Genomic DNA, 13,643 nt, shown 5'->3' with positions numbered 1-13,643 from the left:
TTGCTTGTGGCAGAATGAAATGATTGGGGTGATGTTGCCTGGTACAAAATTGAGTTCTTTGATAATGTGAAGGGATGGAGATCGGTAGTGTATTATTAATTATTTTATAGAATAGTGTTAATCATACGTAGACAAGTTTATACCTTCCACATTGAAGCTAGTATTGAAGCTATCCACTAGTTCAGTGGCTATACATGTATATATCTGGCAACTTGAAACAACCATCAAGTATAAATAAGGTGTATCCTCTGATCTTGGCCATGGTACTAAAAGGTCATTCATAATAGTTTGTTCTGCGGAAAAACACGGTTGACCATGAGGCACTTAACTCACGTGAGCGCGCGCGCGCCATGTTAAAGTCTGCACATAACGAGATTCGTTAAGATTAGGTGCTGCGCGCGTTCCGAACACAACAAACGGAAAAAACCATGGTGGATGGACATCATATAAGGTTAGTACTAACATATATAACAGACAGGCTAACCTGTAAAGCGGCTCGAAAATTCCCCATACAAAGCTCGACACAGTTGCACAACAATGTGGCCGAAATACGGTATAATAAGCGAGGAATTACGGTGCCTATTTTTGTTACTATGGAGATGGAATATCTCTATATAATATCATAGTGAGATTAACTTACTACGTGAGTAACATTTATAAGGTTGAAAACTCGGGTTCAGTTCCACTGCCTTTTAAAAAATCGCCAAAGACTCGAATTTTAGTTCCACTGCCTCACCGACCACAGTCGCAAGATCTGTAGCATAGATAAGCAGTGATAAGCTATGTCTGTAGCAAGCATAGATATTCCACGCGCCGTGGAATATCTATGTAGCTAGTCTCGTGCCCAGCCGGGCTCGCGCTAATGCGCAAACACGCGTTTGCGCATTAGCGCGAGCCCGGCTGGGCACGAAACTACTTTGTAGGAAGGGTACGGTGGCGCTTATCGATTAGAGTCTAATCGATAAGCGCCATCCCGAAGAAATATCTACAATTGCAATTGGTGGCCTTAGCAGCTCGCTTAGCAGTAAATCGATGTAGAAATGGAGGATGAGCAAAAAGTTGGATTAGTTTCTAGTGACAAGAACACGGTTCTTCCTCTCAAAGATGTTTCAGTACATGTGAAAGTGAAAGGTTATCTGGTTGAGGTCTCGTCCACTTTAAACTACTCCAGTGACACGAGTAATCCTCTGGAAGTGACGTTCCAATTTCCTCTGGAGGAATCTTTTGCAGTGGTGGGGTTGGAAGCGATTGTTGATGGTAGGAAGGTGAAGGCCGCGATACACGAGAAAGAGAAGGCGAGGGATATGTATGACAACGCGATCACTAGTGGATTAACTGCAGCATATGCTGAAGAGAAGTCTGGAGACATCTTTAGCTTAAGTCTGGGTAACCTTCCATCAGGAAGTGAAGCAGAGATCAAGCTTAGAATGGTTGGAGAACTGCCAATCGAGGCAGATGGACGAGTGAGATTCGCTTTACCATCAGTGTTAAAACCACGTTACACTCCAGAAGGATCAAGTGATCCACTAGCTGCTACACAAAACTCTGATGTAAAGCAGGCATCTGTTGCTGGAGTGTTCAAGTTTAGTATGAGTATAGAAGGAGCGAAGAGAGTTGCTGAAGTGTCTTCACCCACTCATCAGCTTAAGACAGAAGAAGCGACAGATTGTGTGAATGTGTGCATAGCTGGTCCTGTAATAGGAGATGTTACAATATTGATTAGATACAAAGATCCTCATGAGCCGATGGTAATGGTAGAAGCAGCAATAGAGAGGAGCAAGACGAAAGAGATGAAGAGTAAAGCAGTGATGCTTACATTTTTCCCAAAATTTACAAGCTTAGAGGCAGCTTGTGAGTTTATCTTTGTAGTTGATCGCAGTGGTAGTATGGAGGGTTCTTACATTAAAAGTGCTTCAGAAACACTAGTGTTGTTTCTAAAGAGTATGCCGCAAGGATGTTTCTTTAACATAGTCAGTTTTGGGTCTGATTTTAAACCATTTTTTAAGTCAAGCATGTCCTATACTCAAGAAACAATGGAAAAAGCTACTCAGTTTGCTCAGAAGATGAGGGCCGATATGGGTGGTACAGAACTCCTTACTCCACTACAGTACATATTCAATCAGCCACCAAAGTCATCAGGTCTCCCATCATTTTGACAGATGGTTCTGTGAACAACACAAGTAGTGTAATCAGTGAAGTGAGGAAGAACTGTCACAATACAAGGTGTGTGGTGAATGTGTTATAGTAGTAACGTGATGATAAGTTGTTGTAGGTGTTTCACATTTGGTATTGGATCAGGAGCATCAAGTGCTCTTGTGAGGGGTATTGCTCGAGCTGGTAATGGATCAGCAGAATTTATTGCTGACAATGAACGAGTGCAGTCAAAGGTGAGGTTTCTTGTGTGTATGCTGAAACTGAGATATTTATTAATTTACAGGTAATTTGTAGCCTCAAAAAAGCTCTACAGCCATCAGCTAGTAATGTAACTATCGTATTTGATCTTCCTGGTAGCTATGAGGTGAAGGTGGTACCAGATAAGATTCCCAGTATCTACAATGGTGAAAAGACTGTTATTTATGGTCTTCTGGTGGACAAATCAAATGACAAAGGAAGAGATGGATTGATGTGTAAAGCAATACTGAGTGGTGATATTCTTGGAAAGGAGTTCAAATTTGAAATCCCATTTGAGTTATCAGGAAGACAAACTGCAGAGGATGTGTCAGTAATTCACCAGTTAGCAGCAAAGGTGATGATCCAGGAGTGGCAGAATGATGGAGAGCCATATGAGGAGAGACACAAGAAGGAGATCATTGAATTGAGCTGTGATGCAAGTGTGGTGTCCAAGTATACTGCTTATATAGCAGTGGACGAGGCCCAGAACAAACCAGTATCAGGAAGTATGCAGAGTTATGAACTAACTGCTGACACTTCTTCAGGCCTACTTATGTGCCTTTGTGATGAAGATTTTGATGTTGAATATGATTTAGATGTTGTTGTACATAAAGAAGGTGAGCCACAGGAGAGACCTATCATACAGGAATGTATAGTAGGGACCACAAAGGAGTAGGCGTGGCCCACAAAATAACATCACCCAAAAACCAGCCTCAATTTTCCCTGACAACGATGAGGCAGTATTGGTTAGGTAAAACTAAGCCCAAACAAGCTTTCAGATCGACCCAAAATGCTTTCAACAAGTTGTTACGGAATTAAGAAAAATATATTTAACAGAATTTTCTACTGACTGCCTGACTGACTGATTGATGCCTTCAGACAAGCATAACTCGATAACGGCTAAGGCTATGGGCTTGATTTTTTCACTATTTGTCATTGCTTCGGCCCAAGAGGTGCCTTTTGGCATACCACAGTACATACAATGCATTCTTCATGGACTTACCAGTGACTGTTCTATTAGAGTGATTAACTTTTCTATTAGAATGGCTGACTGCTCTATTAGAGTATCTTGACCTTTTCTTACAAGAATTGTCCTGTAAAAGTGGGGGGCCATGCCCCTGCCCTCCCCCCTCCTTTTACACCACTTATGATAATGATAATTCATGTGTTATGTTCTACAGGGTGCTACAGTGAAGAATCAGTACAATATTAACTAATAGATAGCTCCCAAATGGCTGGACAGTGGTTCTGAAGTCAGTCCAACACCAAAGGGGTTTCCGGAAACCCCAGAAACCCCCTTAAAACCACCCCTGATTCAGATGATAATTGATATAATTGGGGTGCGCGGCGCCATTTTCTTTCTTTCAGCTTGCGTGGATTGCAGAGATGCTTTTCAAACAGCTCTTGATTTGAAATACTGTGTAACAGGTTGAACATAGCTGACAACTAAGTGCAATGGATACTTCATTTTTCAGATGATAATTGATATAGCTGGGGCGCACAGCAGCATTTCAGATGCGGTATGCATGGGTTCACCAGTCATAATAATTTACAAAAAGAAAGTTAACAAAGAAGTACACGAAAAAATTTGGAATTTTCAACTAGAATAGGGACCATAGCACATCGATAAAAAGCACTGAAACAAGTTGGAATAGTCCATGATATTAAATCACAGTAAAACAATAAGAAGTGTTATATCCCTACTGTGCATTTCCGTTATGGCATCTTGAGCACAGTAGGGATATAACACTTCTTATTGTTTTACTGTGATTTAATATTTTGGATTACTCCAACTTTTTTCAGTACCTTTTATTGATGTGCTATGGTCCCAACTCTATTTGAAAATTCCATTTTTTGTTGTAAATATAGCATCATGTATTGTATATGCAGAAGTGTCAAGTGATTGGGGTGAGCCTGGGTGAGCCCCACACTAGCGAGAGATCTTGTCATCATTCATTACACGGAGAGTTAACAATCAAATATGAAAAACAAACCTTACAAGTTCTTAAGTGTCACAAAAGGCTGCGATAGTGAACAAAGTTAAGTGGTGCTATTAAACATTACACGACAAATTACGTTATGAAATCCTGACACTACTGGTGCTGTCAAACATCCAGTTGGTGCTATCAAACATCCATATATTGGTTGGTGCTATCAAACATGTTGGTGCTATAAAACACCACAACAAATTCCTAAAAGACGTGTGCTTATAATTTTAATGCATAAGCGTCGGGGCCCTGGGAGAACGCTGAGACTTATGGAACGTGCTACTGTTGGGCACTCCTCTGAAAGTCAAGACGACAGGCATAGATGAAGGCATAGAGAACTGCACTGACTAAGATGCGACAAAGAAACTTTGCAACATAAACGAGCGAGAGTAGCCAGACAGAGAATACCACAGACAGAGTAAAGCTAAGATGACACCTGAACAACTTGATAGTTTACTGCAAAGGAGAGAAAGTGGGTATCGCTGGAGAAAAGTACATGTTAAGTAAGCCCTTGCAACATGGTGACCATCAAATCCCCCCCCTTTGACTGAAATCACTGTATCACAATAACAAACACAAAAGAATCACAATCAACACATACATAATTCATCACTGAACACTGTCAAAACCATGATTACTCTACACTCCTTCACCACCGTCACTGAATACTCTGTCTCCTACCAACTATTGCCATCACATGCAATATCTATATTTATAAAGCTAAAAAAAGCTGTCCGTCCGTCCGTCACGCCGCTTACTCACCAAACTTGGTGCGAATCGACACAATCTGTGCTGATAACGAAGCACTCATCATCCGGCTACTCTAAGATTGTTATCACAAGTTCACGCATGCTTCCGTTCGTTCTCTACAGCATGTAGAAGGCCAAAGTGTAGAGAAAACTTGAGCAATATTCCTTTGAAAACCACAGCACATACTGTTCAAGTGGTAGAACGCCTGACTAGCATGTAAGAGGTCGTGGGTTTGAATCCACGTATTGGCATATTTTTTCTTTCTACTCAGTACCATTTTGTGCACACATTTTTAAAGCACGACTTTTAGCTCATCATATTTTGGCATGCAAAGCACGTAACACTGCGGGACTTTAGCGAAATTAAACTCCCATCATCTAGCAACTCGAGTGTTGTTGTAGCAAATCAATACGTGCTTTTGTTCGCTCTTTATAGGGCGATGAAGGCACTGGTGTAGGGAAGGATCACGGTAAAGTTGAGCTACATTCCTGTCAAAACCACAAATAAACAACTGTGGCGATTTGTGCACCTCCCTTAACATAAGCAACCGGTGTTCAATCCCCGCCTAGGTCATGACGTTTTTTTTCACTTTTGGGACTTTTTTTGATGCACCTTTTTGTTCTATCTGTTTCATGCAAGTCTTCATCTACAAACTCTTATGCTCAGTTTTTCAACACTGGCACTTACCTGCCTCACATCATAGGGACTTTTGGGATAGGGCAGGTAAATTGCCAACATACTTGTCCATCTGTGTGTTGCTCCAGTGTGTTGTATTAGAGTAGGTAAAAGCTTCTTTCACCAATATCTAGCTACATCTTTCTTTCAAGCACATATAGGTGTGTACTGACATGCAAAACTGTTTGTTCAGATTTACCTCAATACTGCTGTAGTAAAATAGGCAGCTTGCATGATTGGACAGATACTACTGTGCACTGATAAATGATAGTACTGGAACCATGCAGATACAATTCCCTTAGCTCGCATACAGTTTAATTTAACTAATTAGCCTTGCATGCTCATTATTTCACTATATGTACTGCATAAGGATCATGTACTTTAAAGCACTATCGACATGCATGCTACACAGCAAATACAGTACACTAATATTTATGCTTGGTTCCCAATATATTAATTATTGTCGCATTAGTTGTCCTGCATGTGAAGCAGCAAAAGTTTTGTTTGTTCTTTACAGCACGTTGAAGTCACTGGTAGGGAAGACGCACTGAATAATTGAACAACATTCCTGTCAACACCACAAACAATAAACGTTGGTGTTTGTGCAACATGATGGCATAAGGAAACCCCATGCTCTTTAAAAATGTGACATCACCATGTACCCTACATAGCTACATGAGCAGTGCTGGTGTTTAATGCTTGGTCTGGCATCAAAATGTTTAATGTGGAGATGGTCCTGCATGTAGGGCAGGTACCAATGCTAGTAGATTATATTACAATAATGATTTCTTGCAGTAGTCATTTCTTGTTGTTCAACTCAATCTAATATGATTAAAACATGTACATTTATACCTTCCATGCATCACTGTCATGCATTACTATCTATGTGACTCCTCAGGCTTACCCCTTGATGTTCTGTCTAGTATTGCTCCAAGGAAATGGATTCGTGAAGGTGAGTGCATATTAGAGCTGGCAATATTGAAATATACCAAATGGTATACCTTCTGAATAATTATCACGGTATTGCTAATGCATATGACGAAACCTAGCTTCTACATGCAAAACATATTGCTGCTATACTGCTCGCTGCTACTATTACTCGCTGCTACCACTGCTTGCTGCTACTGCTCGCTGCTACTGATAGTTACTGTTGCTACATTGACACCAGTGCTACAGTTAACCACAGCTAGCTAACTTGAGGTAGCTGCTACTATAGTTGCTATTGGTGCTCAGTAGTGTTGTTCCAATATTAAAAAATCTATAGTATTGTTATTAGAATTTGACCTTGATAGTGAAGTGCTAGTATTACTTTTGGCATGTAAATTTTCATAGGTATTTTAAAGTATTTACTACCAAAGGTAAAAAAGTACAGGTTACCAAAAGTTATAGTAAATGATAACGTAATTATATCTAACCAGTTAGTAACAATTATTTTGAATCTGCCGGTGCAATCTACAGATTTCTTCAAATAAATATTTCTCTCTAAATTTTTCTGCATTAATCTGTTTCTCTTTCCACTAGTAGCATCCCCACCAGTTGAAAAATGTATTCTATAGGGGCAGTTGAGTCTGGTACTGTGAAAATATCAAGCTATTAAGTAGCTAATACTCGAAAATGCTTCAGTTTCCCAACCCAATAATCTAACAGATCCATTCTACACTCTTCAATGATTATACTGGCATGTGAATATTCATTTAACTCCCAAGTTCCATACAATTACGTACAATGAACCCAGTTATCAAAGTGAACTTAAACAACATGAGCAAAATGATTATTAGAGTCTAAGTAAAATCAGAGGAAATACAAAGAACACTTAAGGCTCGCCTACTTGTGGCTTTAAAATGAAATCTTCAAAAGTTTATATGCTGTAAATAATGTAAGAAATCAGCTGAAATACTGAATAAACGAATGAGTCACTGCACAGTATAATACTAACTAAATCTTGATGAAGCAATTATTAAGTAAAGAGTAAGTATATTTAGTATCTGACTATCTCTTAATTAAAGTATTGAGATCTCTTTAGTAAATCATCCAACATGTGGTATAGCATTAGTAAGTAATACTAACAGAAAAAGGGCTATACTTTTACCAAAGTAAAAGTATATTGGAACAACAACACTATGGTGCTGCTCATGTACAACTGCTGCTATATAGCTGCTACTGTGTGCAGGAAACATGATACCCGGGGAAACAGATGACACTGGGACTCATTACTTAAGTTGTGGAGTCATCTATGTAGTACCACTTTGCAGTTTGTAGGCCTTTTTGCCAAGATTTTTCTGGATATTTGATTGTTTGTACGAGCTAGTTTACCTATGTACATAGCTAACTGTCCCTGCAGAGTAGCTAATGCACCAGTGTTAATTGGTGATGATACGAAGGGGTTGCATACTTAGTCTCTGTTGACAATAAGGTGGTTCTTCCCCACTTAAAGATATTTCAGTACATCACAGAGGGTACATATGTTACTAATCTAATAGACGTTTAACGTCCATGATCAGCTAGCCTTGATGGCCAAACTTACTAAAACCTAACTATTATACAGTATAAATAGTACTGTATATTAGGGATTATGAAGGTTTGAGGGCTTATCCCCATCCTCACAATACTGCCATGGTGCCTTGGCAGTATTGGTTAGAAGCTCAAAAGTGCCTTCAGTATGACTTGAAATGCTTTCAAAAGTTGCTAAGAGATTTAATATTCAGTGCTACTGACTGTCTGATCTGGTGTCTTCAGACAAGTGTAACTCAATAGTGGTTAAGGCTATGGGATTGATTTTATCACTGTTTGATGTTACAACATGCTTCGTGGACTTACCTGTGTCCTCCTTTGTGTCCCATTTATCTTTGCTAACATTGCAAGGTGTCAATTTACAGTAGCCCACGTGATGGCTTCCCTACATTTGACTGGATTGATTGCAGCGGTCCTTCATAATAATGTCCCAAAACCCTGAACAAACAATTAAGTACAATAAAAAATTAGCATCATAGAAACAAAAAGTAGTGAAACAAGAGAGACTGCCTATACATAGTGGACATTTAATCCCTAATTCATTCATAGGTATAGACTGAAGTAGAGGTTTAATGCCCACTAGTGTATCTTCAGGCGTAGGCAACCTCCTTGTTTCACTGCTTTTTATTTCTATGATCCCTTAAAATTCTTAATTTTCCTTGTACAGAGAATACTTAACTTTTCAACTTTTAACTTCAGATTTCTCAAGCAATGATGATGATGATGATAATCTTGTTTTATATACAGAAAGTGAGCCACAGGAGACCTATAAATATAGCATCATGTATTGTATGCAGAAATATCAAGTGATAGTCCACCTATTGCTCCAAGGAAAAGATCTATAGGTGAGTGCACATATATACATGATTTTGTCTGGCTTCCACACACAAAATAATTATATTATTTGTAATTTTATAGATTTGCATTGCATTACTAAGCTAATTTCACTAAAACATATGTATCAATATGCTTGTTATATAGCTATAACTGTGTACAAAAATCTGATATCTAATATCTGCTGTCTTGGACAGCTGATGGTGTTAGCAATAATTGTACATGGTTGAACTTAGAGGTGAAGGTTGCATTTTTATATGATGGAACTGCAAGGTGAATTAAGGTCAGAGGTCAAATTTGAGATCCCAATGGATCATTTTTCACTAAAATCACTCTTAAGTGATGAAGAATGAGACTGCATGGAAAGCTTCTACCACTTCATAAGCCCACTATCTACTGTTCCAGTAGTGCCATAGTTACTTAAGCTCTGCTCAGATTTTTCATAGTGTCTGGCAAAAGCTGCTCCAGAAAGCAGACCTGACAGCATTTCTCAAAGGGCTACATAAATAAAAATTGGTAGTAGTTGATCATTGTAGCTAATAGTCTAGTTGTAACAGAGAAAGTACAATAGATCCTCAGTTATCTGACCCTTATTTACTTTACTCTCATTTATAATTGGAAATGACTTCTTCTAAGAGTATTTTGAATTCAAGAATTTGTTACTGTACAACAGAAAATTTGAGAAAAAAAAAATTGGTGAATGCGACAAATCAATTGAAGCCATCTACTTTTAATTTGATAAGCACATCTTTAAAAGTAAGTATTTAGATCTATGATTTCTAGTGCTAAGTGATAGTATTGATAGTGCGATATATCATGATAGTTTGTAAACTCTCAATAGTCGATAGTGGCAGTGCAGATGGTAGACATTTACCAGCGATGATTCAAACAATGTTTCCACTGCCAAAGTCTTTACCCGTTACAAAAAGGTAACTGATGCACTGTGCCAGATCCTTACTTCAACAATGATTTTAAGTTGTGCTGCCATATGCTTGATACAAAAGAATTTCAAGAGGAACACACTGGAATACAAATTGTAGCAGAATTGAGGGACATAACTGTTTGATAACGGCAACAACTGACAATGGCTCAAACATTTTGAATGCGCTAGACAAACTGGATGATAACTGTTTTGCTCATACACTGCAGTTGGCAGTGCTTAAAGCAGTTGATGTATCCAAAGCTCTGGCTTGTTGTCAAAACCTAGTAAGCCATTTCAACCAGCTAGTAAAATCAACTAAACTCTTAAGGAAGAAGCAACTAGATCTGAAGCACAAGCCATTGTGCCTTATTTAGGAAGTTGCAACAAGATGGAACTCTTCTTATTATTTGGCCAAAAGAATTCTTAATGATCTGTATTACATTAATGGAGATGAAGAAAGGTGAATTGATGCCAACTGATGGTGAACTTAAAACCTTAGAGCATTAGTTAAAGTTTTGATGAGGTAACGGAAGCCCTTGGTGCTGAGAAATGAGTATCTATTTCCATTCTTACACCACTTCCTGAATGTTTACTATGATGACAGAGTAGATTGAATATATGTGGAGCAATATACAGTAGTCAATATCATGGCACTCAAAGTGTAGTTTTAAATAAAGCTGCCCTTCTGGATGCTAGATTCAAGTCTTTGCCATTTCTAAAGCCTGAAGAAAAGGATGACATAGCTACTGCCATTGTTAAAAAGATTGTACATTTAACTCCTGTTTCATAAGGGACAAGTGATGACACTTACAGTCAAAACAGATGCGCCACTCCTAAACGTAAGTAATCTCGTGTAGAACATGTGCTTCTTGAGATACTAAGTGATGTATTTGCACCAAATAAGTCCTTGATGGTGACCCTCCTCCTCTTCAAAAACGAAAGCATATTCGAAGGAAGAAACAACTGATAATTCTCCATTGCAGTGGTGGCAGAGGAATGCTTTTTGCTATCCACTTTTGGCACAAAGATACTTGTGCATTCATGCTACATCTGTGTCAGGTGAAAGGGTATTTAGTGCAGCTAGTCACAGAAACGTGCTTGTTTACTTCCAGAAAATGTTAGAATGCTATAGTGTTTCTGGCTGCTGAAGATCTAAAATAACTAACTGAAATATCACTATTTGTATTGCCTATTGCCACTATTGTACCATATGTATGTACCTTTTGGTTTGTTTGATTCCTTAAATGATGTTATTAAATGCAGTTTCAACAATATGACATTTGTTGGTAGTAATTGTTCTGTGTATACAACATTTTGAGAATAATTGACCTCACAGGCTCCAAATATCTTCAAAGTGTCCTTGTTATTGTTATTATAGAGCTGGTTGAAGGTCTGACAGCAACCCTATCCTCTATATATTATTAAAAATTAACAATTATAGGCTACACGATGGCATATGGTGGAATTGTTCTTATTGTGGAATTCATCATATTGTGGCTGACACATTTCATTCTATACCATGGTATTCATGCATTATACGATTGTACTGTTTAGTCTTAGAAATTGTTTCACACTTGATTGTACAGTGTAAGGCAGCCACCTATACCCCCAATAATTCACCCAAAGGTCTGAAAGGTGACTGTTGTTGATAGAATTTACTGTTTATTACATTTGCTGATCAATTAATATGGCTAGCATTGTGATTATTAGATTCTCAAATTTTGTCTGTGACTATCGGGATAGTATTCACTATTGTGATAGTTTCCTTGTAACTATCATAACAAAATATTTTTTACTATTGCTAATTAAGCACTGATGACTCAGCACTAATGATTTCATTAATAGTTAATTTTTCAAAATGAAGTGTGAATTCATCAACTTTTCTCTCTGTCATTTCCTGTTGTATAGTGTTGAAGTTTTCAAAAGAGCTCTGTATATAAATGTATGGGCTTCAGTTATCTGAACAATTCAGTTATCTGAACACTTTTACCATTGCCTGAGACAATTGGGGTTTTGGATAACCGAGTATATAATTTGATTTGTGTACGTAGAAGCTGGGTCTTCTAAGGTACAGTACATTCACATATAGAGTAATGTGTGTGTGTCTTATTTTGTCATACATAGCTTCACCAAGGTTGCCATCATCAAAGTTTGTGGCTTTCTCAGCCCCACCCTCTTCCGATACCAGCTTTATTGTTGGTCTACAACAATTTGATGGTTCATGGCTACTGAATGATAAGTTAGCTGGTGTTGTGTCCAAGTCAGTTGAGGAGCTGAAGAGTTGTTGTCCAGTTTCCTGTGATGTCACCATGATGGCCAACATCTGGGCCACACTAGTTGTGATTGAGTTGTTGAAGAAGAAGTATCCTTCAATGTTGGATGAGCTAGAGTTGGTCATTATGAAGGCTGAACAGTGGGTTGGTAAACAAGTGTTACCTTCTGGTGTAGACCTTGTGATACTTAGGGATAGTGCTAGGAAAATCATATAGTTGTATATGTGTACTTGTTGAACTTATTTTCAGCTGGTTATGTTTTAATTCCAGGTTGAAACTAAATACTCAGATTTTTGGGCTATGATTTAATTCAATGCTATACTAAACACATTACATCAATTAGTCAATAATTCTCACATTGATCATGTTGCCATTTTGTACAGGACACTGATTAGCCTTCTTGTTTCCTCTAAATTATAATACTATCCAACTGGAGACATAAAGAAGCTGATAGCTTATATACAAAGGAGTCAGTATCTGGGCATTGAAACTATAAAAATCCCAGACTAGGTGGTTACTTAACCTCCATACAGCTTGTAATCCTACACCTTGGTCCCTCTAAATTTTACCTAGCTACATACTTTAAAACAGTGTTACTCCAGGAAAAGCTAAAACTATTATATATAAATTTGTGTTGGTAATAAGATTTGCAGTGGTAGAGAGCCAAAGTAGTTTTAACCAATCAGAATACACCACACAAAATACTAGATACTATACATACAATTTTTAGTAGGTTAGATTTTTTTCCTGACTGGTAGAATTCCCAAGCATCTGCATTGTGTTCGGGCATTATATCATCATCAGAAAAAGGTAGCCCAAATTTGAAAATTTCTCAGTTCTCCATACTTCTCAACATTTTTGTAGTAATACTTTGAGTCATCAATATATCTATTACTTTACTGATGTAGTCAGCAGGGGTTAGTCGTATGGGTTATGACAGGGCACTGCTGGATGGTCCAATTGTCATACGATATTCCATGTTGATCATCACCTCTACTTCATGTCATGACATTTTGTATAAGTTTGCTGTCTTCACTACCTGGTCCTCAAACAAAAATTGGAACCTTCACATCAGTGTTGTATGTTTGTGGTAGTAAATGACAGTGACCTAAATGTTGTCCATTATCATTGGTGGATTCTGCCTTTGTCAGATATTTTTTTTGTAACATTTCCTCCACTACAGACACTCATAACCTGTTCCTGATCAATGCTATCCACTTGAATAAACTTTGGAGGTATTTTCCACCATGATGGTTTCTGCTGTGAATGTCATCATCTAGGTTATATGATGGGTTTCAA

The 13,643-nt window shown here is 38.1% G+C and overlaps 1 protein-coding gene across 4 annotated transcripts; it reads left to right on the top strand.

The window, feature by feature from the left end:
- Positions 1-974: 974 nt before the first annotated feature.
- LOC136238082 (von Willebrand factor A domain-containing protein 5A-like) lies at positions 975-12,608 on the top strand. Of its 4 annotated transcripts, XM_066028407.1 has the most exons (7): positions 975-2,223; positions 2,273-2,387; positions 2,438-3,008; positions 6,703-6,756; positions 9,015-9,065; positions 9,113-9,160; positions 12,196-12,608. In XM_066028407.1, exons 3-7 carry the CDS (start codon positions 2,624-2,626, stop codon positions 12,558-12,560), a joined length of 903 nt encoding a protein of 300 aa, XP_065884479.1. In that variant the 5' UTR covers positions 975-2,223; positions 2,273-2,387; positions 2,438-2,623; the 3' UTR covers positions 12,561-12,608. The 4 variants fall into 4 exon arrangements, 3 of the variants coding, with proteins under 3 accessions (XP_065884479.1, XP_065884481.1, XP_065884480.1); XM_066028409.1 differs by lacking the exon at positions 6,703-6,756; XM_066028408.1 differs by lacking the exon at positions 6,703-6,756 and having other exon boundaries at positions 9,009-9,065.
- The last annotated feature ends 1,035 nt before the right edge of the window (positions 12,609-13,643 follow it).

Source organism: Dysidea avara, chromosome 11 (genome assembly GCF_963678975.1).
Source record: "Dysidea avara chromosome 11, odDysAvar1.4, whole genome shotgun sequence".
NCBI lineage: Eukaryota > Metazoa > Porifera > Demospongiae > Dictyoceratida > Dysideidae > Dysidea > Dysidea avara.
Note: the sequence above shows the minus strand (reverse complement) of the source record. Positions and strands in the feature narration are given on the sequence as shown.

Bases quoted from the DNA above. Each gene is read 5' to 3' on its own strand.
- LOC136238082 (XM_066028407.1), top strand. From the start codon at position 2,624: ATGTGTAAAGCAATACTGAGTGGTGATATTCTTGGAAAGGAGTTCAAA. The intron at 6,757-9,014 runs GTGAGTGCATAT...TTTTAACTTCAG, and splicing joins AAGGAAATGGATTCGTGAAG to ATTTCTCAAGCAATGATGAT. The intron at 9,161-12,195 runs GTGAGTGCACAT...TGTCATACATAG, and splicing joins TCCAAGGAAAAGATCTATAG to CTTCACCAAGGTTGCCATCA.